This window comes from Callospermophilus lateralis, chromosome 2 (assembly GCF_048772815.1).
Source record: "Callospermophilus lateralis isolate mCalLat2 chromosome 2, mCalLat2.hap1, whole genome shotgun sequence".
In the NCBI taxonomy this organism is placed as follows: Eukaryota; Metazoa; Chordata; class Mammalia; order Rodentia; family Sciuridae; genus Callospermophilus; species Callospermophilus lateralis.
Window position 1 is genome coordinate 115,835,256 of NC_135306.1, and position 27,725 is coordinate 115,862,980.

General features: G+C 38.0%; 1 protein-coding gene across 1 annotated transcript in view; it reads right to left on the reverse strand.

The window, feature by feature from the left end:
- The window catches only part of Dixdc1 (DIX domain containing 1), a 77,262-nt gene that overhangs the window by 39,891 nt on the left and 9,646 nt on the right, over window positions 1-27,725 (reverse strand). The window contains exons 2-3 of the mRNA XM_076846418.1: window positions 4,675-4,804; window positions 1,672-1,797 (exon numbers count right to left, since the gene is read on the reverse strand). Coding sequence (XP_076702533.1) covers window positions 1,672-1,797; window positions 4,675-4,804 — 256 coding nt within the window. The remainder of the gene's footprint in view (window positions 1-1,671; window positions 1,798-4,674; window positions 4,805-27,725) is intronic.

Here is a 27,725-nt window from a genome sequence, read left to right on the forward strand (position 1 = left end):
AGGGCCTGCAAGTGAAAGAGCTGTACTGTCTGACATAGGAGCCACAAGCCACATGCTGCCACTAAGCATTTTAAATTTCACTACTCTGAATTGAAATGTGCTCTAAGTATAGTACTTACTTAATACACACAAAAAATGAATGACAAATATCTCATTAGACTTAGTACAAAAATAGAATATGAAATATCTCAGTAATTTTTGTACTGATTTCAGAATCAAACAATAGTATTTTGGATAAATTGAGTTAGATAAAGTATCATCTCATTAATTTTTTATAATATGGCTATTAGAAACTTAAGTTACCAGTGTAATTTACATTATATTTCTGGGGCTCAGCTTTGTGGTGAAGGAACAGAGAGAAAGTTCAGCATGGACAGAGTACTGGATCCAGAGGAAGAAAGGAAAGATAAGCAGTGATGGAGAAATAGAGGTTGGTCATACAGGACAGAGTAAGCCATAGGAAAGACTTTGGATTTTATTCTAAGGGCCCTCAATGCAGAGGAATAACATAAGCATACGCATTCTTAGATCATTCTGGCTGCAGTGTGGAAAGCAGAAAAGGAAGGGGGAAAAAATCAATGCAGCAGGACTAATTAGGAAACTGTAGTGCTTCTCCAGGTAAAAGACAATGATGCCCTGAATGGCAGGGTTCCCTTAAAAATAGCGACTTTACTGGGCCAGATCCCCAAGCCCACTCCACATGGGGACCAGATCAAAGATATGGCTCTCTAAATTCTGCCCTAGAAAAAAAAGGCAAAAAGTAATGTGATAGAACTGGTGAAAATTAACTCAAGGTAAAATTCTATTTATTTAGCCTCTTAACCTTTTAAATATACAAAACTTAGAAAAGGATTATTTGATACGTCCTCTGAGTGTTCTTAATGGTTCAGCATTTGCCCACCTGAATGACCCCTACACAAAGAATTCCAATAATCCATCATGAAAGGAAGGCTCCCTTCTGACTCCATTCTCAGACAGGCAATCAGACCCAGAAACTGAAGCTGCAACAGAACTAGATCCAATCAATTCTACAGAAACAGCAAAGGGTTAGGGAGCCTGTGTTTTCTAAGGACACCTATATTGCTCCTTCTTTGCAGCCTGGCCAAACCCACCTGGGTCATGTCAATACAGAAGACGGCATATTCAGAGGCCACAGAGCCCCTTCTATTCTGCCTGGAATGTATTGATATTAAGAAAATGCTATAAAATATTTTCCTTCTAGAAAACTGGGAGGAAAAAAACACGTTATGATAATGTGAAATAATATTTGGTCAAAAAACCCAAGGAACTTGAAAAATATTATCTATTTCTATTTTTGAAAACTTAGACATTCTAAAATTAATATAATTTTGTCATTTTTTTTTTTACCATTAATTCTCCCATATATACTCAAGGAGATCTGTATCCAACTACAAAGAATAGAGAACTTCTATCTCCACCCAGGTTTCCACAGCACTCAGATTCTGATAATCACTCCATCCCAAGAGGATAACTTTTGTTATGGAAAAATGACATGAGGCCATTCTACAACCCTTGGCTAGCTGAGAATGTGGCTCAGTGGAAAAGCACTTGCCTGGCATGTATAAAGTTCTTTGTGTAATGCTTCTAAGACTGGCAAACACCAGTAAAGCTGAGTGTGTTCATCCACCAAGGATGTGAAGAGACACCAACCTTTAGCTGAAGTCTGATGCATACGAATCTTTTTGGAGGCCACAAACTGTAGTACTTTCTCCACATTATTCTTCATCTCTTGTTGGTTACTTGGACTCAACTGTACCCCACTCAGCTTTTCTCCTGCTGTTAGAAAAGAAAAAAAAATATATATATATATATGTATATATATATATACACATACGTTACATGGAGAAATAGTATCAAAATTACACGGCAACTAGACACAAAGGAAGGGAATATTTGATGTGAACAATAAAATTATCCAAAAAATATGAGTAAATTACATCCTGGTTTTTGTAATTTGGATGGGGAAGAAGAAAATGAAAGCCTTTTGGAGGGCCTTCAAATTTTTATATCTAAACCCATGGACCTATGAAGGTAGTATATATACATTTATTCATTCAAAAAAATATTAAGTAAGCATCTGCTGTGTGCCAAGCACTGTTCATGGCATCGCAGAGAGCAGTGAACAAGGTAGAAGAAACACCTTTCCTTGGGGAGTTTCCATCTCTAGGGATGGCAGATTACACATAAATGCTTAATATAATTTCAGATAATGAATGATACATGCTATGAGGAAAAATACAGAAGTGTGATCATGGCCCCTCTGATAATACATTTGTGCAGAGACTAAAAATAAATGATGTTAAAACTTAAAATATTAAGATGTTAAGATTTGAGGAGGAAGCATTCCAAACTAAGAAACCACAGGTAGGATCGAGCTCAGCATATCTGGGGCATAGGAGCAAGACCAGTGTAGCTGGAGTGGAGCAAGCACAGAGTCCTGGGAGAGGCCAGAGAGGTAGCAAGGCCAGGTCCTGTAGGGCTTTGTGGACCAAAGTAGAGAGCCTAAAATTTTATTCTAAGTGTAATGAGAAGCCAATGGAGAGTTTATTTTATTTCATTTATTTACAACCCAGGAGAGCTTTACCACTGAGCTACATCCCCAGTGCTTTTATTTTTTGAGACAGGCTCCCATTAAATTGCTTAGGGCCTTACTAAGCTGCTATTGCTGCCCTCAACCTTGTGACCCTCCTGCCTCAGCCTCCTGAGTCACTGGTATCATAGGCATGTACCACATTACCTGGCAAAACCAATGGAGAGTTTAAAACAAAGGACTAATGGTCATCTGGTTTATGTCTTTCCAATTTGAGTTTGTGTATATGGATTAGGCGAAGAAGATAAAGGGAGATTAGTTAGAAAGATAATGAAAATATTCATGACAGATAATGATGGTTTGGGGAGAGGAAGAGATGGTAAGAAGTCATATATTAAGTATATTATAAATATAAAGCAGAAACTACATGTAAATGATTAGGTTTAAGCCACAAGAGAAAGAATTAAGAATGATTTCTAAGTGTTCTGCTTTAATGACTGGTTGAATGGCAATGTAATATATTCCTTAGATGAAAAAACTTGGAAAGGGATCAGTGAAAGGAGAAAATCAAAATTCTGATTAAGACATGTGATGTTAGAGCTGCACACTAGACACCAAGTAGAGATGCTGAATAAGAAGCTGAATATTCATTATCTTCAACTCAAGGGAAAGTTAGTGGCTAACCATACAAATTTAGGGAGATAACTTGAGGTTATTTCTATATAGCAAAGTCACAGTGGAAAGTAGGGTTCAAGGGCTGAGGATGTAGCTGAGTGGAAGAGTACTTCTAGCATGTGAGAGGCTCAGGGTTAGAGCCCCAGCACAAGAAATTAAACAAGATAGAAAGAGGTTAATCCTGGCAGCTGCTATTAGTACTGACATTGTTATTATCATTACAAATAAATGCTCTGATGAATTCACCAGCTGTCCCAACAAGGTAATGCCTGTTGCAAACTTTGCTTCTTCCATACCGCTCGTAAGCCCTACAGCCCTCAAGGACTCTAAGCATGGTCCATTGACTAATACAACAATAAATGTTTGAGTACCTACTAGGTCCCCATGGTTAGAGGTTGTGGAGATAGAAAAAAAAAATGATACTGTGCATTCTCTTAAAGAGTTCAGTCTTTACAGAAGAAAGGTAGATAAATAAACAATTACCACAAGTAATTACCACTTGGTAAGAAAAACAATTGTAGGGCCGGGATTGTGGCTTAATGATAGAGTGCTTGTCTAGCATGAGTGAGGCACTGGGTTCGATCCCCGACACCACATAAAAGTAAAAACAATTGCAGAACTATGGACATAAAATTACAGTAACATCTAGTAAAAATGGTGCCAGGGTTTCAAGAGCAAAAACCCTTTTATGTAGTGAGTATTAGAAAGGAGTGTTTTGCTGGTAACATCCTCATTTTATCTGGCTACTACTTCCTTTTCTGGTCTTGGTATAGATATCAGTTCTTCTGGAAGGCGTTCATTTAAACATCTATCTATCTATGTATCTATTTATACATACTAGAAATTGAACCTAGGGGTACTTAATCATTGAGCTTTAGTCACATCACCAGCCCTACTTATTTCTTATTTTGAGACAAGGTCTTGCTAAGTTGCTGAGGCTGGCTTTGAACCCAAGCTGCTGAGATTATAGGCATGCACCACAACACCCAGCAGACATCAATTCTTTTGGCAGGCTTCAGTTTAGACATGAATTCTTCTGGCCAGCCATCCCTGAACCCCTCAGACTGGGAAGGGTGTCCCTTCTATGCACTTCTTTCTGTGTTCATCCCATCAAAGCACCAAGCACATTAATGGAACTGACTTCACTTTCCAGACTTTCCAATTAGATTGAGAGACTCCTGAGAACACAGACTGCATTCATTATGTTCCCAAACTTAGAAACAGTGCCTAATACACAGTATTGACCAATGAAGAAATGATTTAAATTTTGCCAAGTATCTTGTATAACTAAAAAGGACAAATGAAAAAATTTTAAAAAAGAAAAAAAAAGTTTGGCAAGTATTTTTTTCTCTACTTCCACTGCTATATATTCTAAAGAATCAACCTGCGTCAAAGGGCATATGAAGGATAAAAGTCTATGGTAACATCAGAGTCCAGGGCCAACTGACCAACAATTTCGATGAGATATGCCAGGATCACCCCATCGCGGAGATCCTGTCGCAGGTCCTGCACAGGCCTCACTGATGGCCTCTTCTTCAGCTGTGCGTTCACCCAGGCCACATAGGCCTGGAGCTGTTGCTGGAAAATAAAAAGTGGAAATGAGGGAAAGGTAGCATATTAGTCTTATCCCCTATCCTGCACCTCTAAGGCCGCATGAGAGGTCGTAGTATGGTGGACAATCTATATCCAGAAGAAGCAGATTTTAAGGAAAGAGAGAAGGAAGCTTGTACAGGCCATACCCTCTAATTTTATGCTAATCTCTAGGGATAAGCTACCCTGTGACTTAGATGACACTGGAGAGATAGAAAAGGAGATGAGTGTTTAAATTATTGTCATTCCTCCTCTCCTTGAATTTCGCTCTGTTGACAGGGCTAGACCCAGGACTCCAGCCAGTTTTCAGGCATAATCACTGCGGCCAGCAACCCATTATGCTTTCCAGTAACAATCCCTCATGCACTATATTCACAATGGACTGTGATACTCATACAAATTGATCCTGTGGAAAGAGAGATAAACAATAACCCAAGCTCAGAGCTGCCTCTCCCATACATAGCTGCTTTTTTCAGAATGAAACTTAACTGAAATCATCTCAAAGTCAACCCAAGATTTATTCTCCTGAGCCCATAATCCTAGGATTGCTACAGAGTTAGTTTTAATCCGTGCTTTATGTTGTCAAAAAGGATCTGATTAACTAAAACCACCACAAAGAAGGAAAAAGAAAAAGGATATAGTGAGAAGGGTATAGTTACTGAAGACTGAGGGGCATTTTCATTCACTTCAGACAAAGTTAAGGCCCTATATTATCAGAAAATCTGCCAGGGATCAGATGTGATGATCCATGCCTATATCCTTTGGGGCTGGAAAATCACAAGTTCAAGGTCAGATTAGGCAACTTAGTGAGATCCTATCTAAAATTGTGAGCCTGTTCAGATATTAATTAATTAGTAAAATTTTGATGAAGAATGGAAGTTTTATATAGTTTCAAAGTAACTCTCTATATTATATTTATTCATGTGAAGGGGTAAAAAATCTTACAGTGGAGAAGTCTGGCTGATACTACTTTAATCAAGCTATGGAAACGACTGCTGTCAATAAAGGACAAACTGAAATGGTGCAATAACAAGAATAAAAAGTCTTCTTCCTTCTCTGCATACAAATAGTTGCCCTTCCCCACTTTTTGAAGTTAGGCATGACCCCATGACTTGTTTGGGCCAATGAAATGTGAGAAGTGACATAAGTCACTTCACCTAGATAACTCTGAAATAGGTAAATGGCTTTACATTTAATTTTTATTTATTTATTTTTGGGGGGGTACTGGGGACTTAATCCAGGGGCAATTTACCACTGAGCCACATCCCCAGCCCTCTTTTATTTTTTTATTTTGAGGCAGGGTCTCAGTAAGATGCTTAGTTGCTGAGGCTGGCCTCAAACTTGAGATCTTCCTGCCTCAGCCTCTTGAGTCAATGAGATTACAGAGATAAACAATAACCACCATGCCTGATTACATTTTCAAAATAAATCAATTTAAGGCTGAAACTGAGAAAGAGAAACCACAGATATCCTCCCTGTATTCCATTTAAGATTTAGGAGCCAGTAGGTGATTAACTACTTCTCTGATTTTTTTCACCTGTTCTTGTTGTGAGCATGTGTCAAGATGAAACCCATGTTGTCCTCGCTTCATTGACTATACTAAAAATCCCTCCCAATTCCACCCTGTTTAGACATATAGAATGATAGAAAAACAAATAATTGTTGTATGAAAAATAAATAAAATAATAAAATTTAAAAAGAGCTGGGGACATAGCTCAGTGAAAAAGTGCTTGTCTAGGATGTGCAATCCCCAGTACTGGGGGAAAAAAAGAAGAAAAGAGATAAAAAGAAACCTGTGGAGCTCTACATAGGGACAATATGACTCATTCCAAACCCTTGTTCAACCTTATATATTTCATATTTTGTCCATTAAACAGAACTTTTATTCAGAAGGTTATTATGATTATTTGGTCAGAAGAAGAGCCAACATCTAAATAGTATGTAAACAAGGTCGTAGTCCAGGCAGCAACTCCATCTGGTTTCTATACCAGCCCAAGATCCTGAACCTAAAAATTAAGTTCAAGGGCTAATTGTTTTAAAATTATAATTTGGTTAAAGTACCATAGATTTCAAAGTCCCAAGTACTTCCTTAATTAAATGATGTTGGAAATAACTCACTAGCTGCTTCCTGGATTAAATTAACTGTCCATTAGTTTCACTCTCTGTCAATTTGTGGGAATAAAATCATTGGGAAAACAGTGCTAAGGTAACCTATCAGCTACTGACAAACTGTAGGACGTACAACGATCAGGAGCAGGTTGGGGAGTAATCTAATGTTTACTGATTACCTACCATGGAGTTTTATACAAATATATTTAGTTAATGATGTACCTGGCACAGGGCCTGAAACACAACTGATACTTACTAAATGGTCATTATTGTGATCATCACCATCATCATCCAATTCAATTGTGTCCCCTCCTCACCCAGGGGCGCTTAACCACTGAGCTACATCCCCAGCCCTTTCATTTTTTTGAGACAGGGTCTCACTAAGTTGCTTAGGGCCTCACTAAGTCACTGAGATTGGCTTTAAACTTACAATCCTCCTGCCTCAGTCTCCTGAGCTGCTGAGATTACAGACATAAACCACTGTACCCTGCTGATTCAATTCTTGAAAAAGCACCAGTCTATATTATCTCCATTTCACAGATGAGATTCACAGAGGTGATATAACTTCTCCAATGCCCCCATAGCTTCGACATTGCAGATTTAGTACTGAAACCCAGTAAATGCTGTCCAAGCATTTACCAAGGGTCTCCTGCTATCCAACTCACTCTGTAGAACAGAAATATAAAAGCTGCACCTTCTGCCTAACAGGACCAGACGCCCATCCCCAGGAACTGGATGAGCTATGTAATGCTCCAAGGTCTGCTTGCATCGCACAGCCACAGCTCTTCCAGAGGCACACAAGGCAAAGGTACCTCTGGAGTGAACCACTCTTGTCTGAGGAAAAGGGGGTAAGACCATAAAAGGCAGTAAGAGTAACTGCTAGGGTCTGATTAATTGGCTTATATATAAAACTCCTAACCAATTTCTCTCTAAAATAGCTGTATATAATATCACCCTCAAAACATTCCTGCATAAAGACTCCCATTATCTTCGAGATAAAATCCAATCTTCTTAGCTGCCATTTAAGTCAGTCATATGCAGCTAGCCCTTGCCTGTACTCCAGCTTCACCCACTACCCCTCTGCATCCCCCACATTTCAGCTCATCCAAACTATGTGTGGTTCCTGGCATGCTTTCCTGCTGCTCTACCTGCACCTACCTGCTATCTTTTTCTAAGTCTCAACTTAAATATTACCTTTTCCAGAAAGCCTTTCCTGACTCTTACATATTTCAGACATTTTGAGAGCATCATGTGTTACACAGTCAGATCAATAACAATTTGAATGCAGGCACTATACTAAGGATGGGGTTACAAAGAGCCCCATGCCTTCAAGAAGCTTTCAGGAATGAAAGGGAAGAAGAAGAGAAGCTTGCAGATTGGTTGAGGCAAGTGCTATGACAGGGTGCACAAGGAGCTAAGTAAGTATTAGCCCAATATTAAGACAAGCTTCAGAAGGAGGGTTTCCTGAAGGAGGAAAGAAAGCAAGCACTCAGAAGAGCTAAGATCTGAAATATGTTCTATGCAGAGTGTCAATAACAGTTAAAAATTATTTGACTCTTAAGAGTAGCAGATCCTTGGGGCTGGGGCTCAGTGGTAGACGCCTGCCTTGCACATATGAGGCACTGGGTTCGATCCTCAGCACCACATAAAAATAAATAAATAACGATATTGTATCCATCTTCAACTAAAAAAAAAATTAAAAAGAGTAGCGGGTGCTCAACAAATATTTGTTTTGAGCCAGTAAACCATTTGTCACTTTTCATTAGGCCAAGACCTCAGATGACTGCAAAAGTTAATATATATATGGAGTATGGTAGTGCATACCTGTAAACTCAGCAACTCAAGAGGCTGAGGCAAGAAAATTACAACTTCAAGATCAGCCAACAATATAGTGAGATGCTGTCTCAGAATAAAAACCAAAAAAGGATGGGGATGTAGCTCATTGATAGAACACCCTGGGTTCAATCCCAAATGCCCCAAGGAAAAAAAAAAGTTCATTATGAGGGATAAACAAAAACAAGTATTTTCCTTTAGACCAAAATAATTTCTACTTAGAACCATAGCCTTCCCTTCTCTGTAGAATAGAAGTTGTTTCTGATGCAAAACTGATTAGAGGTTCCTAGCCATAACTTTCATGCACATTAATCACAGTTTTGGTCTTCCAATAAAAGAGGATTCCCTAGCATACATGATAAAAGTTACCACTTTTCTGAATGCCTATTCTACTTTATTGCTTTAAATATATTTTTTCTCATTCTAATCTGCCAGGAAAACATTAAATAAGGTGAAACAAATTATTTTTAAGTTCATCCAGACAGTGAACCATTGGATTCAGATCTAACTCCCAAACCAATGTTCTTTCCACAACTAAATACATTTTATCTCTGAGGTTTAAATGACTTCACTAAAACTTTCAGTTTGTGCCTTAATCTAAACCACCCTCTTACCACATCCTGGACTTGAGTATATAATGTAATAATCTACACTAACTGGCTGTCTCCTAATCAAAAGGTGGTTACCAGATCAGCAGCATTGGCACCACTCTGGGATCTGTTGGAAATGCAGACTCCCAGGCCCCTCCCGAGTCTAACCTACCAAATCAGAACTTCTATTTTAACATGAACACCTAATAACTCACATGCAGAGTTAAGTGTGACCAGCCCACTGTTCCCATACCTAGTTGCATATCAAGGGAACAAAGGAAGCTTTTCAAAACAGACCTTACCCCATGTTATGGTTTGGATCTGGAGTATCCCCAAAGTCTCATATGTTGAAGGCTTGATGCCCAGCAATGTCCAGAGGTGGGACTTTGGGGAAGTGATTAGATTGAAAGATTTCTGACCTCATTAATGGATTAATCCATTGATAGCTGAAAGGACTACTAGAGGTAGTGGAAACTATAAGTAAGTGGGGCATGGCTGAAGAAAGTAGACCTTCCCTCACCCTTCCTGGCTGCCAGGAGCTGAGCAACTTTCCTCTGCCATGTCCTTCCACCAACTGCCCTGATGTTCTGCTTCATCTCAGACCCAAAGCAATGAAGCCAACAGACCATGCACTGAAACTTCTGAAACCATGAGCCAAAATAAATCTTCCTCGAAGTTCTTGTCAGGTATTCTGGTCACAGCAACAAAAAACTAATATACTCCAAATATACCAAATTATCTCCAGGGATAAAACTCAGCTTTATTTGCCTAATCTCTCCAATATGATTCTTCTAGAGCTGACCTGACTCTTTTTCTAGTTAAATATTTCAGTTGCCTTAACCAAAGAATTCATATCCCTGGTTACTCATCAGCGACGCTTTTAAAAATAATAGCACCTTGGCCCCACTCTATAGTGGGAATCATATAGTCAGAATTTCAGAAGGTGAGGCGAAGGTGTATCAATATTCTTTTTTTAAATATTTATTTATTTATTTATTTAGTTGTAGTTGAACACAATACATTTACTTTACTTATTGTTTTTTCAATGTGGTGCTGAGGATTGAACCCAGGACCTCGCACATAGTAGCCAAATGGTCTACCGCTGAGTCACAACCTTAGCCCCTGTATCAATATTCTTTGACCTGGCCTGTGCTGCTTCAGTGTTACACGCTTCATGCTTATGTGTGGCTGATGCTCTCTGGAATACTCTAAAGCTGGAATACTTCCAAACATAGAGTGTTCCTAGGTACATGCAGAGATATGAACCAAGGGGAACCATTCCTGACTTAAATGATTATAATTGCTGGGCACACTGGCACATTCTTGTAATTCCAGTGATGTGGAAGGCTGAGACAGGAGGATCTCAAGTTCCAGACCACCCTGGGCAACTTAGTGGGGCCCTATCTCAAAATAAAATATAAACTTACATCCAGTGAGGTTAAAGCACTCCTAGCGACAATTCCTTACAGTATAGAAAAAAAAAAGTAAAAAATTATTGCTCTTCTGGGGCTGGGGATGTGGCTCAAGTGGTAGCACGCTGGCCTGGCATGTGTGCAGCCCAGGTTCAATCCTCAGCACCACAAACAAACAAAGATGTTGTGTCCGCCGAAAACTAAAAAATAAATATTAAAAAAAATTCTCTCTTTCTTTCTCTCTCTCTCTTTAAAAAAAAAAAAACAATTATTGCTCTTCTGTTTGTTTTTTTTTTTAAAGTCTCAAGCCTTAGGCTTTTTTTTTTTTGAGAGAGAGAGAGAGAGAGAATTTTAATATTTATTTTTTAGTTTTCAGCGGACACAACATCTTTATATGTGGTGCTGAGGATCGAACCCTGGCCACACACATGCCAGGCAAGCGTGCTACCACTTGAGTCACATTCCCAGCCCCTGCTCTTCTGTTCTTAATCTCTCTGAAACCATAAACTTAGAACCTAATATAATATTCTGGATGTAAAAAAAATATATGAAGTGTCTCATTCAAGGCATTTCTCTTTCTTTCCTTCTTCCTCCTTTTCTTTTCTTCCTTCATCTTTGCCTACCAGATCACACTGTTGATTTCACACTTTGAGGGGTCATTTGAAACCCTCAAGTATTATTTATTTATTTTTTTAAATTTTACTTTTTAGTTGTAGATGGACACAATGCCTTTATTTTATTTGTTTACTTTTATGTGGTACTGAGGACACAATGCCTTTATTTTATTTGTTTACTTTTATGTGGTGCTGAGGATCAAAGGTCTGAGGAGTTTCCTTTGTACCTCATACAAGCAAGGCATGTGCTCTGCCCTTGAGCCACACAAACCCAGCTCTCAAGTATTATTTTTTAATTCATTAACTTTTCATTGTAAAATAACTTCAGGTTTGCAAAGAACAAACAGTATAAAGAGTTCCCTATACTCATTATCTAACTAACCAAATTGTCTACATCTTAACAGAACCACGTACAATGACCGAAATAGGAAACTAACACCAACAAAATACCTTTAACTAGAGACCTTATTCAAATTTCTTTTTACATTTTATTTTTAACTAATACATAAAACAAATTATACATGGTAATGAGGTATCATGTAATGTTTGATACATATATACATTCCATAATGTTTAAGTCAGGCTTAAATATATTTATCTCTTCAAACATTTATCATTTCTTCATGGTTTATTCAAATTTCACCAACTGTCCCACTGATGTCTTTTTTGGGGTCCAGGATCCAATCCAAAAATCTCACACTGCATTTAGCTGTCATGTCTCCTTTTTCTCCTCCAATCTGGAAGAGTTTCTCAGTCTTTTTCTTTCATAATTTGGGCAATTTTTTGAAGAGTATTGCCCAGTTATTTTTTAGTGTCCCTCAGTATGGATTTCTCTGCAGTTTCCTCATGATTAAATTCATGTTATAGATTTTTGGTAAGAATACTGTGCCCTTCTGAGGGCATCATCTCATAAGCCACATGATGCCAATACATCACATTATTGATGAGGTTAGCTTTGATGGCTTGGTTAAAGTAGTTCCTAGTAGGTTTCTTTATTGTAAAGCTGCTATCTTTCCTTTTGTAATTAACATCTTGTGGGAAGATGCTGTAGATTATGCAAATACCCTTTTTCTCATCATTACTTTTCCCCATTCATTTTAAATTTAAGATCCATTGATTTTTATTTCCTGCAGCAATTATTACTATGGTGTTTCCCAAATGATGATTTTTCTAATTCTATCATTCATTCTCTATTACTGGGAATTCTTCCCGTGAGGATGAACTCTCTTTTCCCTCATTTATATTAATATGAGCTCATGGATAATTTTTAAAATTTATTCAAAAATTATATTAATCCATTACTATAACTCTTTATGTTGCTGCCCAAATTGTTTCAGATTTGGCCACTGAAACATCCTCCTGTTTATTCCTGTATCCTTACCACACATCCAGATCATTTCTTTTTGTGATTTAAAAAAAAAAAAAAACAGAATTTATCATCATAACCATTTTTAAGTAAAACAGTTCAGTAGTGTTAAGTATATTCAGATTGTCCTGCAATAAATCAAAATAGGCCTTTTTCATTTTGTAATGCTAAAACTGTATACCTTTAGAACAACTCCACATTTCCCCCTCCCCCTAGTCCCTGGCAACCATCTTCTACCTGTCTATACAAATCTGACTACTTTAGGTACTTCGCATAAAAGGAATCATATACTATTTGTCTTTTTGTGACTAGCATATTCCACCTAATATAATGCCTTTAAGGTTCATCCATGTTGAAGCATATGAGGAGTTTCCTTTCTTTTTAAGGCTGCAGTATTCCCCTGGATCATACACTATATAGTTTGTTTACCATTCATTCATTGATGAACAACTGGGTTGCTTCCACCTCTTGGTTACTAGGAGTAATGCAGCTATGGGCAGGGTGTGTGCAAATATCTCTTCAAGATCCTGATTTCAATTCTTTTAGAAATTACACCCAGTGAGGTTTCTGGATTATTTTTGAACATTTCCTTACTTTCTTGCATCATAAGATATTCCTGACTCCTCATCTTTTACTTTTTCTGTCCCAGTTCTAGAATTAGCTATTTCTCAAAAGAACTCGGGTTTCTTTTATTGGAGAATAGTTTTTAGAAACCAAGATTTGGATATAACATATGCTCAACTGTTACTGGGATAGCAATTTAGGTCCTCTCAGCAGATGGAATTAGAAAAAAATATATATACACATACTATATCTACCTATCTTGATAGATATGTATATGTATGTGTGTATATGGTGTGTACATGTTTATATATATGTTCATATAATATACCATAAATTATACCAATACCTCTTCTAACTTAGCACTACACGGTTCATCTTTTATTTTTAACTCCTTTCTCCAACAGTCAGAAACCTGATTCTCACTACCCATTTTTACTTATTTGCTCAATTCTAGAATAGACACAATAGTTTTACCTATTACTTTGTGAAAAATAAATGTACTAATCAGAAAGCAGAATTTATATTTTGTCTTTAGCCTTACAGCATATAGTCAAAGTACTGATTTCAATGTTACATAGTTTAGTTCTTTTCCTTTCCATCCCTTTCAGTGTGATTGTTATTTAATTGTAGTACAGTTAGGCTCAATTTTTACTGTTAATAGTCTATTTTGGGTTCTCCTCACATTCGGCTATATTTTAATTATTTATATTTGGTAGGTAAAACATGGCTCTAAAAGTCCAAACTATTAAATAAAAAAAAGTCATTCTGGGTGTGGAGATGTAGGCCTGTAATCCAGCTACTCGGAAGACTGAGGCAAAAGGATCACAAGTTCAAGGGCAGTCTCTGGAAACTTGGTAAGACCTGGTCTCAAAATAAAAAATAAAAAGGGCTAGCAATGTAGCGCAGTGGTAGAGCACCCCTGGATTTAATCCCATATGTACTGCCAAATAATAATAATAATTTTTTATATTAATGTCACTTTCTTCCTAGCCCACCCATTTTCTCCATTCTTTGCCCCATTCCCATCCACTTCCTTGTAGGTAAACCAATCTCATCTGTTTCTAGTTTATCTGTGGAGAAATCAGATACACATTTCCTTATTTCCTGTTTCCTTGTTTATATTTTCATTTTTTAATTATAATAAGTTTGAACCTCTTTTCATAGGTTTTAAAATCTGTTTATATCTTCAGCTTTCATTGTTCTTATATCTCTATGAATTGTCCCTTTTCCCCACTTTTCTACTGAAGTTTCTGGTTCTCTGCCCCTCATTTTTAAGATTTCTAAAATTAGAACATTAGCCCTTTGCTTTCAATATATGCTACAGAAATTTCCCAGTTTGTGAGCTGCTTTGTCACTTTGTTTACGGTGTTTTGTTTGCTGTTTGTTTTTTCAAGGGATAGGGTTGAGTAATAAAAAGGTATTGTTGTTGTTGTTGTTTTTAATGTTTTTTAGTTGTAGATAAACACAATACCTTTTTTTACTTATTTATTTTTATGTGGTGCTGAGGATTGAATCCAGTGCCTCACATGTGCTAGGAAAGCACTCTGCCACTGAGCTACAACCCCAGCCCAAGGGTTTTTGTTTTTGTTTTTGTTTTTTATTAAGACCACACTTACTGATATTTTATTTCTCTGAATTTTGAGTCTTTGTCAAAAAATCTTTCCCTACACAGAAATGAAAGAAAATTTTACCCATCTTTTGCAGTTCTTATATGATTTCATTTTTAGATTTTTGATCTTTGATCCATTTGGAGTTTATTCTTGTATATGATATAAGAATACAAGTTTTTTCCAAATGGCTAACCAGATGTTTCAACACCATTTTTAAAAAGTACCTCATTATCTTCATGATTTGAGATGCCATCTTTATCATATACTAAATTCCCTTAAGCTTTTGGGCCTTCTTAGGGGCTTTCTATTCTGTTATCACTTCTTTATGTCTATTCATGCACCAGTATCATAATGTGTCAGACAGCCTACAGCATTTGGAGTGGGCGGGGGGGGGGGAGTTCTGGGGATTAACTCAGGGGCACAGGACCACTGAGCCACATCCCTAGCCCTATTTTGTATTTTTATTAGAGACAGGTCTTTCTAAGTTCCTTAGCACCTTGCTAAATTGCTGAGGCTGGCTTTGAACTTGTGATCCTCCTGTCTGAACTTCCTGAGCCACTGGGATTACAGGAAGCATATTTTAACATTTGGTAGGGCTAGATTTCTCTCTCTCCTGAAAATTTTCTTTTCTTATACTCTTGTTTATTTCTCCATATAAACTTCAGAATCATTTTGTCTAATTTCCTAAAAACAATTGCTGTAATATTTATTGGGATTTTATTAAATTTATAAATTAACTTAGGGAGAACTGACATGATATAGAGTATTCCTATTCAAAAACAGGGGATATCTTTCCTTATGTTAAAGTGTATTTTTCAGAAATGTTTTAAATTTTCCTCCTGCAAATTTCGTACACTTCTTGTTAAGTTCATTCTCAAGTATTTAATCTTCTCAGTTGCAATTGCAAATGAGGTTCTCCCTACCATTACATTATCTAATATAATATACATGAAGCCTATGCATACATTGATTCTACATCCTATTACATTACCTTTTATTGTTTGAGTTTTATTACTGATTCTCTATGGTTTCCAAGATTATTATTATATCATTTACAAAAAATAAAGTTTTCTTTTTACTCAGCCATGTACACTAATTGCTTTTGTTGGTCTATAGTATTGGTTTATATAATTGGTACATGTTGAATAATAGTGGAAATATTGCAATATTGTCCAATTTAGTAAGTTACTGGTTTTGGTACTACAAGTTATATATAATTTTTTACCATGTTAAAAAAGTATCTATGGTGGGGGTGCTGGGGTTGTAGCTCAGCAGTAGAGCGCTCGCCTAGCATGTGTAAGGCACTGAGTTTGAGCCTCAGCACCACATAAAAATAAATAAATAAAATAAAGATTTTTTTTTAAAATATAGAGTCCTATTTTCTCAAGTGTTTTCAATAAAGAATGGATGTTGATTTTGGCAAGATTTTCCACCATTTATGAAAATAATTTTGGGATTATTTTTCTTGAGACCTATTGATGCAGTACATGATATTAATGGATTTCCTTATAATGAACCTACTTTGCATTCTCGAAATTAGTCTCACACACATAGTGAATTATACTTTTAATGTAGTGTTGGATTCTTTTCAATAATAAAGTATTTATTAGTGCTATATTAATGGTATATATTTTGGACTTTTCTATGGATATTCATAAATAATATTATATAGTTTTTTAAAGTCTTTATAATATTTAGATATTGATATTATGCTAGCTTCACAAAAGCAGTTGGGAACACTCCCTTCATTTTTTTTTATTTTCTTTTTTTTTTTTTAAGAGAGAGAATTTTTTTTTAATATTTATTTTTCAGTTTTCATTGGACACAACATCTTAGGTGGTGCTGAGGATCGAACCCAGCGCCCTGCACATGCCAGGCCCCACTCCCTTCATTTTTAGTGCTCTATAATTTATAGAATATTACAGTAGTTGAAAGTATAAAAGAATTGTCCTATGAAATCATCTGGGACTGCTACTTTTCTTGAGAAATACTTCCCTTAAGGTTCTCTATTTCTTCTTCAGAAATTGGTCTGTTTAAATTTTATATTTCTACCAATTATGGTAATCAGTAGTTCCCTAGGAAATTATCTATTCCATCAAAGTTTTTAAATGCATTTGCATAGAGGCTTAATAAGTCTCTAGTAATTTTTTTTCAGTTTCTTTTCCATTGTCACTTGTTTTGTATATTTGTGGGGTTTTTTTGTGGGGTGGGAGGTTCTGGGGATTGAACTCAGAGGCACTCAACCACTGAGCTAATACCCAGCCCTGTTTTTTTTTTTTTTTTTTAATATCTATTTTTTTTAGTTGTAGTAGGACACAATACCTTTATTTTATTTATGTATTTTTATGTGGTGCTGAGGATGAAACCCAGGGCCTTGCACTTGCTAGGCAAGTGCTCTACCCCTGAGCCACAACCCCAGCCCCCCCAGACCTATTTTGTATTTTATTTAGAGGCAGGGTCTTACTGAGTTAACTCACAATCCTCCTGCCTCAGCCTCTGGGGCCGCTGGGATTACAGGCATGTGCCACCCCACCTGGCTATTTTGTATATTTGTGCTTTCTTCCTTTTTCTTTCTAGTTGTATTAACTAGTGATTTGTCTCTTTTACTTATTTACCAAAAAAAAAAAAAAAGACAAAGCAATTTCAAGAATTGTTTAAGGGCTGGGGTGTGGCTTAGTGATAGAGCGCTTGCCTTGCAAGTGTGAGGCAATGGGTTCGATCCTCAGCACCACATAAAATAAATATATAAAAGTATTGTGTTCATTTACACCTAAAAAAAAAGGTGATTTCAGACATCTGGCCTCCAGTATTGTAACACAATAAATTCACATTGTTTAAAAAGAAAAAAAAAAGAATTGTTAAAAAAAAAAAGGAAAAAAGGAATTGTTACCTTCTGGTCTAAGTACCCTCTGAAGCCACAATACCTAGAATCAGACAAAACCTTTGAGTATGAAACCAGACACTCAGGTTTCTCATTGATATTTCTTTCTATTCTTTTTTTTTTTTTTTTTTGTCATCACCTCATATGGTTGATTCACACTGAGCTGTCAACCAAAGCTCCTGAATAATTTTAACACATTCTGCTGTTAAACCACCTCTCTTTCATCTTTGTACTTGTAAATTTTGTTTTCCTGCTCTATACTTACCTTCAATAAACTTCAACTTGTTAGTTTTGTCTCGCAAGCATTCGTTTATTCCAACTAACATTTCCTGAGTCCCTACTATCTTCCTGGCACGTGCCAGGCCAGTGCTTACAGACACAGATATAGCTATGTTACAAAGTGATTACTGCTGCACTGGAGAAACACTAAAAAAAATGCCACCAGTGCAGAGAGGGAGCAGAGCAACAAGATGGGAGAATGAGGGATCAGGGAAGAGCCAAGAAGGCAGGAGACATCTGCTGGTACTTTAGGATATTCACCAGTGCAAGGTGGCACAAGGGCAGAGATGGCAGCAGGAAGGGCTGTGAAGGCATCTGGTATCTTGAAGCAACAGCCACTTATCAAGGTAGTGTGGGTAGAACTGCCAGTGGCAGATGATGAAGATAGAGAAACAGGTAGGTACAAGACCTACCAGCTCTCAGACTTACAGCTAAAGACATTCAAGAGGAGAGGGAGGAATTTTTAAATAGGAGAGTGAAACTGTTAGGTCTGCGGCTTAGTGATCTCTCTGGATACAAAACAGAATGTGAGATAAAGGAGGTACAAGCACCCAGGCGCCATGGCTCAGGATTGGGAGACTGAGGCAAGAGAATGCCAAGTTCAAAGCCAGTCTCAGCAACCTAGAAAGGCCCTAAGAAACTCAATAAGACCCTGTTTCTAAATAAAAAATTTTAAAAAGGGTGGCTGAGGATGTGGCTTAGTGGTTAGGTGCCCTTGGGTTCCGGCAGATTGGGAGAAATCAATGAGGAGATAAGGTAACAATTCAACTGAGGGAAGATAAGAGCCTAAATTGAAGTGGTGGCATTTAGAAAAGGTCAAATTCCAGAAGCAAATCAAAAGTATGAAAGGATGCAGGCAGTCCAAAATGACATGCCTGAATGACTGGCTAACTGGTGATGCTTTATGTGAGACTGAGAATACATGGAGAACAAGTACTGGGGGGAATCAAATAGTTCAGTTTTGAGCAAGAGTAGAACACTGGGGTAGAGATATTCCACAGCAGGGTGGCACAAGAGGTAGGAGTTGGGCACAGGATACACATTTGAAAGTATCAATGTGTCACTTTGCAAGAGATAATACCTATGCAAATGAAATAACTATCATCAACTAAGAACTTACTGCATGCCCAGTATTATGCTAAGCATGTAATCACATCTTTTCCCATTTATAGTTTCTCATGGGACCAATTTTCTTACATATATTTCCTCATGGGATCAACTTTACAGATGTGGAAACCAAAGTTGTCAGCAAAAACATGCTCCAAGTCATAGGGCCAGGAAATGGCAGAGCAAGGATTTGAACTCAGTCTTCATTCCCTCCAAATCCTGGGCTCTACAATATTTCAAAAAGTAGGGTGACTGAAACAAAGCTACTTGGCAGGAAAAAGAGTGGGAAAGGAGGGCACTGAAAAGAAATAAAAGAACTCAGTGCACTGAATGCCACCTCATGTCAACCAGTGAAGTGCTGAGAGCCATTAGCCAAGTAGGTATGACAATTTCCTTGCCAGCGTACCCCATGTTACTTGCCTTGGACATTTGCAGTGACATTGTATGTAAGGTGACCTTGCTCAAGGACCAGGGCGGATCCGGATTTAGGGCGGGTCAGGGTTTAGGGCCCTCCTTGGGTTTAGGGTGGTTCCAGGATTAAGGTGTACCCTGCTGGGAATAGGGTGTATCCTGCTGCCTCAGGCGTGCCCGCTCCTGGAGTTCCCTTTGAGTTCTCGTGGGATTCAGAGGTATTTGGGATTTTCCCCTGGAATGTGGATTGCCCTCAGAACGTGTTTGTAGAGGGCCGGTGTGAGATCGGGAATAAAGAATTGCTGTTTGAATCTACAAGGCTATGAGTGGCTCATGATTTTGTGCCCAGCCAGACTGCGGCATTTGGTGGCCTGTACACGGAACATCTGAAGAGAAGGTAAGTGAAATTGTTCGCCCCTGAGGAAGAGCGAAAGAATGGGTGACCATTTCAAAAAACAGTGCGTTCTTGTTTTGATTTATATTGTTTTTGTTTCAAGCTGCCTATCCCTAGAAATTTCTCAGGCAAACTGGGAAAAATGGTTGGCTAAAGGTTTGAAGTTTGTCAGCCCCGAGGAAGAGAAAATTGATACAATAATTTTTTATTCCGTTTTTGTTTGATTCAGTTTCGGTTTTGTTTTGTGTTATCTTATTGGGTTCTGTTATCTTTATAGTAGATTAGAAATTAGTAAAAAACAAATCAAAAAGGTGTTAAGTAAATTGTTAGAAGTTCAGACCATGGAGAAAGACATTTTAGATCAAGCAAAAGAGAAGGTCTCTTGAGCTAGTCAGAGGAAGAAAATTTAAAGGAAAAGGGGTTATTAGGGAAAAGGCCACAACAGGAGGTTGTTACTAACTCCGTTTTATCACCAGAGGGCGTAATTCAACCAACAGCCCCACCTATGGAGACAGCTGAGTGGCCCTCAAACCCCGTAGTTGATAAATGGGATCCTGAGACAGGACCTCAAAGATTAGCATGCCCTGTACTTGAACAGGTAGGAGGGCAGCGAATTCACCGTGCTTTTCTAAAACAGTGAAGCAGTAAAAGGAGGCTGTAACAACCTATGGTCCCCAAGCACCCTGCACGGTAAGCATGGTCGAGTCCATTACTAACTTGGACATGATGCCAGCAGATTGGGCTAGCATGTGTAAATCTGTGCTAAATGGAGGACAATATTTGTTATGGAAGGTTGCCAATGAGAAATTTTGCACGGAGACAGCTAGGCAAAATGCAGCAGCCGGTTACCCTCAAAGAAATCTAGATATGTTGTTAGGAAAAGGACCTAATGAGGGTCAACAGCAACAAATTGAATATGATCCTGCTATATATGCACAAATTGCTGCAGACGCAGTTAGGGCATGGAAGACTTTACAAGGACATGGAGATTTACAAGGTCAGCTATCTAAGGTAATACAGAGAGCTAATGAACCTTACACTGACTTTGTAGATAGGCTTATTCAAACGGCTGCCAGAATTTTTGGGGATACAGAACAGGCAATGCCATTAATAAAACAACTGGCTTATGACCAAGCAAATTGTTGCTGCAGAGAGGTCATTAGACCATGGAAACATGAAGATTTAAACACATATATTAAATTATGTAGAGACATTAATGAACAAGGGTAAGTCTTGGCAGCTGCAGTACAACAGGCTTTAGATGCCAGGCCAAACACATGCTATAATTGTGAACAAACAGGACATTTTAAAAGGAGTTGCCCCATAGGAGGAGGGTTTAACAAAACTAGGTATCAAAGAAATAGAATACCGGGTATTTGCCCACGATGCTGTAGAGGGAGACATTGGGCTAATGAATGCCGTTCTCAAACCACCATAGAGGGTACTCCCTTATCAAAAAATGGACAAGGACCAGGTATTTACCCACGGTATCGTGGAGAAAGGCATCAGGCTCCATTGCCAAAAAAAGGACTGGGGAGCGCAATGCTCTGGGGCCCACAACCACAAATATACGGGACAGTGGAGGAACCCAGCAACACCATCAGGGTAGTGCCCAGGACACATTGTCCATTAAATCCCTCATCAGACAAACCCAAGGGAGCGCAGGGTTGGACATCTGTGCCTCTGCCAGAGCAGTACTAACGCCAGAGATGGGAGTTCAAATCATTCCCACAGGAGTAAAAGGAACTCTTCCCCAAGGAACAGTAGGCTTATTATTGGGAGGTAGTTCATCTACATTAAAAGGACTTATGATAAGTTCTGGGGTAATTGATCCCGATTATGTAGGTGAAATAAAAATTATAGCTAGTTCTCCAAGAAGTATATCAGTAATTTCACCTGGAGATAGAATAGCACAGTTGTTAATAATACCCAGTCTACATAATAAATTCTCTAGTCGTAGTGTAGAAAGAGGTTCCAGGGGATTAGGCTCCACAGGTGTAGATTGGGTTATGCTGTCTTTAAATTTAGATTCTCGCCCAATGCTAAAACTAAATATTCAAGAACATGAGTTTAATGGGCTACTGGACACAGGTGCTGACCTTAGCATCATATCTCGTCAAGAATGGCCAAAACATTGGCCATTACAACAAGCCACTCAAACGCTCCGAGGCCTAGGAGTGGAGACTAATCCCCATAGAAGTGCAATGATATTAGATTGGAAGGATCCTGAAGGATGTGAAGGAACTATACAGCCATATGTATTGGATCATCTTCCTATAAATTTATGGGGACGAGATGTCCTAGATCAATTAGGTTTGACGTTAACAAATAACATCAATCCTAATGCGCCAACTACTAGGACTAGACAAGGTTTTAGGAAAGAAAAAAGATTAGGAGAAAAAGAACAAGGTATAGCAGCACCAATACAAATAGATCAAGGAACAGACAGACATGGGTTGTATTTTCAGAAAGGGCCACTGAGACAATCAAAATTACTTTGAAATCAGAAAGACCAGTGTGGGTTCCTCAGTGGCCCCTGACTAAAGAAAAGATACAAGTAGCCCATGATCTGGTCAAACAACAATTAGCGGAAGGACATATACAACCTTCCGTATCTCCCCATAATACTTCCATTTTTGTCATCAAAAAGAAATCTGGTAAATGGAGATTATTGCAAGATTTAAGAGCCATTAATAATGAGATGGTTATTATGGGATCTGCTCAATCAGGGATTCCTCAATTGTCTGCTTTGCCAAAAACCTAGCATGTTTTAGCTATAGATATTAAAGAGTTTTTTTTTCAATTCCAATTCATCCCGAGGATAGTCCACGTTTTGCATTTACTATCCCTGCATTACATCATGAAGGTCCTGATCAGAGATATGAATGGAAAGTACTCCCTCAAGGGATGGCTAACAGTCCAACTATGTGTCAAATATATGTTAACAAAGCAATCCAGCCACTTAGAAATCAAAATCCTGAACTACAAATATTTCACTATATGGATGATGTATTATTAACACATAAAGATAAAAACATATTGCTGGAATGTTATGCCACACTTACAAACTTATTAAAAAATTATAATCTAGAGATAGCAATAGATAAAGTACAATTAAATTTTCCAATTAATTATTTAGGAGTTCTATTATCCTCAACCATGGTCCGTCCACCAAAAATTCAAATACAAGTAGATCAACTCAAATCACTTAACAACTTTCAAAAGTTATTGGGAGACATAAATTGGATAAGGCCTTATCTAGGCATACCAACAGGAGAGTTGGGACCTTTATTTGATATTCTAAAAGGTCCATCAGATCCAAATTCACCCCGCATGTTAACTCCTAAAGCAAGAAAGGCATTAAAAATTATTGAAACATATATGGAAAATATACATTTGGATAGAATTGATATAAGTTTGCCTTTATTATTTATTGTGCTACCAATAAAAAATATTCCTACAGGAGTATTTTGGCAAGAAGGTCCATTATTGTGAATACATTTATCTTATTTTCCTAACACTATTCTTACTAGGTATCCTGAGGCTGTAGGACAATTAATACTCAAAGGAATAAGAGCAGCGAAGGGAGTGTTTGGAATTTCTCCCAATAAAATTATTACTCCATATACTATGAATCAAACTGATGAGTTAGCTAATGAGTTAAATACTTGGGCAATAATCATGTGTAAATCTAATGTTACATTTGATAATTACTTACCATCTAATCCTTTGTTGTCTTTTTGGTCTAAGCATCCTGTAGTTTTTCCAAAAATGACAAGAAAAACCCCTATCATGAATGCTCCAAATATATTCACTGATGGGTCAAATAATGGTACAGCAGCAGTAGTTACCCCTGATCAAACTTTTATATTTTTAGTACCCAAACAATCAGCTCAAAAGGTAGAGCTTAATGCAGTTTTACAAGCTTTTTTGATGTTTAAAGATTCTGTATTTAATTTATTTTCTGATAGTCAGTGTGTAGTTAATGCTATAGTATCTCTTGAAGATGCTGGTAGGATTTCCCCCTTCTTCTACTGTTTTCTCTTTGTTTTCCACTATACAAAGTCTAATCTGGGACAGAAAAGATCCATTCTTTATAGGACATATCAGGGCACATACAGGATTGCCTGGAGCCCTTAGTTTGGGCAATGATTTAGCAGATAAAACTGCACATGACATACATATTTTCTCTACACTAGAAGAAGCTACAAATTCTCATAAAAGATTCCATGTTAATGCTAATACTTTACAAAAGCGTTTTAAAATAACTAAGGAACAAGTCAGACATATAATAAAACAATGTCAAAATTGTGTAACCTTTTTACCACAAGTTAATCTTGGAGTCAATTCTAGAGGACTGATACCTAACCATATTTGGCAGATGGACGTCACACACTTGCCAGAATTTGGAAAATTGAAATATTTACATGTTACAGTTGATACTTCTTCTGGATTTTTGATGGGCTCCCTTCATGCTGGAGAAAAAACTAAAGATGTTATAGCTCATTGTTTACAAAATTTTGCCACTGTGGGCGTTCCGAAACAGTTAAAAACAGATAATGGTCCTGGTTATACTTCTACCTCTTTTAAACAATTTTGCTCATCATTTGGTATTACTCATATAAGAGGAATCCCATACAATCCACAGGGACAAGGCATAGTTGAAAGAGCTCATTAAAACATACTTATTAAAGCAAAAAGAGGGAATTGGAAAGGGGTATATATCCCCCAAAGATAAACTTAAAATAACGCTTTTTACTCTAAACTTTTAAAATTTGGATTCATCAGGGCTTAGTGCTGCGGAAAGACATATGTATCCAAAAAATGTACATAAGCCTAAGGAACTTTGGAAAGATATTCTAACAGGACAATGGAAAGGTCCTGACCCAGTGATTGTCTGGAGTCGGGGTTCTGTTTGTGTTTTTCCACAGGGAGAACAACAACCGATTTGGATTCCAGAGAGACTAACTAAAGCAATTTCTAAAGACCAAAAAGAAGATGGTTTGACTCAAATCCATAACAGCTGATATCCAGAGCTCCAGCTTGGCTATTCTTACATCTGCAACAGTGATTAACCAGGATGCTTTTTTTAATATCTATTTTATTATTGCCTTTTCCCACATCATAAAGTTCTATTTTATTTTTTGAGCTCATACAGACCTAGGTTAATGTTTTTCTGATCAGTTTTATTTTTTGACTGTGGAGTTTTTAAACATTGCAATGGAGATTTCACCTAGGTAAAGCTACAAGGCCTTTATTATTGTCTTATGTGTTGTACATTTGTGTGCACTCTTGTGTTTTGTGTTGTATGTCTGTGTGTGCATATGTCCATATTTCATATATGAGGAGCACTCATGAAAAAAATGGATCCAAATTTTTTTTTTAATTCACGTGATTTAAATGGCTTAATTTAAATTAGGATTGTTTTTAAAGGTGGTTAACAGATCTGTTTGTTTACTAATTTAAATTAGGTAAACAGCTGTTAAGGATTGTTTTTAAAGGAGGTTAACAGATCTGTTTGTTTACTTTCACCTTTCCTTTTCATTATATTTAATTCTTTTCAGGATAATGTCTCTTTAGCATCATTGCCAGAATTCCTATCTTTATCCCAGTGCCGGTGAAGACAAAGATAAAACCAAACTACAGCTTCTATGATAGCTATCACAGTAAACTGTATAAACTGATGCATCAATGAATATAACTCAACAAGTAATGCTCAATCAAGGACTCGATTTACTTTGGGAGGAAACGGACATATTGATAGATTCCTCCACTTTGAACTGCTTGCAGAACTTGCCTGGACTATATATCACTTGTATGCATTGTGAACTATCGTTTGGTTCAGCGAATTGTGGTAGTGCTGGCATATCTTTGCTGATGGTGTCACCAGTGATGCAATTTTTATTTCCTTGCCAGCGCACCCCATGTTAATTGTGGTAGTGCTGGCATATCTTTGCTGATGGTGTCACCAGTGATGCAATTTTTCCAAAGGAGCCGTCAATTGGCTTGGTGTCGTGGCATTTCTGTATCCTCCTCCCTTCTGCTAGTGATGGTCTAAAATTTGGGGGCCAACAGAGGTGAGGCAAGAACCTCACCACCCCCCCACTGGTGCATAGGCCTATCCACAAGTATGGCTGTATGCTGGACCGGTAGTCAGTGACGGGTATGATCCAATTGCAGTGGTATCAACCTAAGACAGGAGGCTGACGCCTAGAGGTCAGTTTTTCCCATGACAGGTAAGAACCATATGTTGAATTGGACAACCTACCAGGCACGGTCCTTAAGCCACATTGCTTGTGGTTTAATTAATCAGAAGGGGGGAGATGCTGAGAGCCATTAGCCAAGTAGGTATGACAATTTCCTTGCCAGCGTACCCCATGTTACTTGCCTTGGACATTTGCAGTGACATTGCATGTAAGGTGACCTTGCTCAAGGACCAGGGCGGATCCGGGTTTAGGGCGGGTCAGGGTTTAGGGCTCTCCTTGGGTTTAGGGCGGTTCCAGGTTTAAGGTGTACCCTGCTGGGAATAGGGCGTATCCTGTTGCCTCAGGCGTGCCCGCTCCTGGAGTTCCCTTTGAGTTCTCGTGGGATTCAGAGAGTATTTGGGATTTTCCCCTGTTACGTGGATTGCCCTCAGAACGTGTTTGTAGAGGGCTGGTGTGAGATCGGGAATAAAGAATTGCTGTTTGAATCTACAAGGCTGTGAGTGGCTCGTGATTTTGTGCCCAGCCAGACTGCGGCAGTGAAGGAGGCAGTTTTATGTGTTATCTTTAATTTTCACACACAACTATTAAAGTCAATATTATTAACCCATTTTTTATATAAAAAAATTTGCTCAAGATGATAGTGCTGATAAGTGGTCTACCTGGGATTTGAACCCACTCCATCTTTCCCCATGATTATATTATTCTAGCCAGAATGGTAGTGATTCATGCCTGTAATCACAGCAACTTGGGAGGCTGTGGCAGGATAACTGCAAGTCTGAGTCCAGTCTGAACAACTTAGAGACACCCTGTCTCAATATTAAAAATAAAGAGGGCTGGAGATGTAACTTGGTGGTAGAACTCCTCCCTAGCGTGTACAAGGTCCTAGGTTCAACACAGCACAGAAAGAAAAGAAAGAAGAAAGGAAGGAAGGAAGGAAGGAAGAAAAGAAAAGAAGAAAAGAAAAGAAAGACAAGTGAAGTGAGACGATATGGTTTATGTGGGAATCTGGGGAAGAAAGGCAGTTGATAAAGTCAGTGCTATAGAAAAGTCAGGCTGAGGACTAGAAAGACAATTTGATTTAGTAACCTATTTGAGAACCTCTCACCACTAGTGGTGACTAAAGTCAGATGGCAGTAAACTGAGAAGACCCCAGGAAGCAGAAAAATAAAAACAACCAATTGATGAGAAAGAGTATTAGCTAGAAGGGAAGGTGGGATAGGGAGTGAGGATTTTGGGAGATGAGATTATTCAGAGGCTGGTGAAGGAGTCAGTGAGGGAGAAACAGAGATCAAGAGAGGGTTAAATGGTGCAGTGAGGTTTCAGAAGATAAGTAGGGACCTAGGTGGTAGAATGCTGAGGTGGAGAGAAGAGCTGAAGGAGTTCAATCCCTCTAGCCGTTCATTCATATGAGGTGGGCCAGCTGATCTGCTGAGAAAGAAAGGGAGAGTGAGAATAAAGGAGGCTTCAGGAAAGGTTGGAGCAGACCCAGTGGGAGGCTGGAAAGAAAAGTGATCACTAAAGACATCCTGGCAG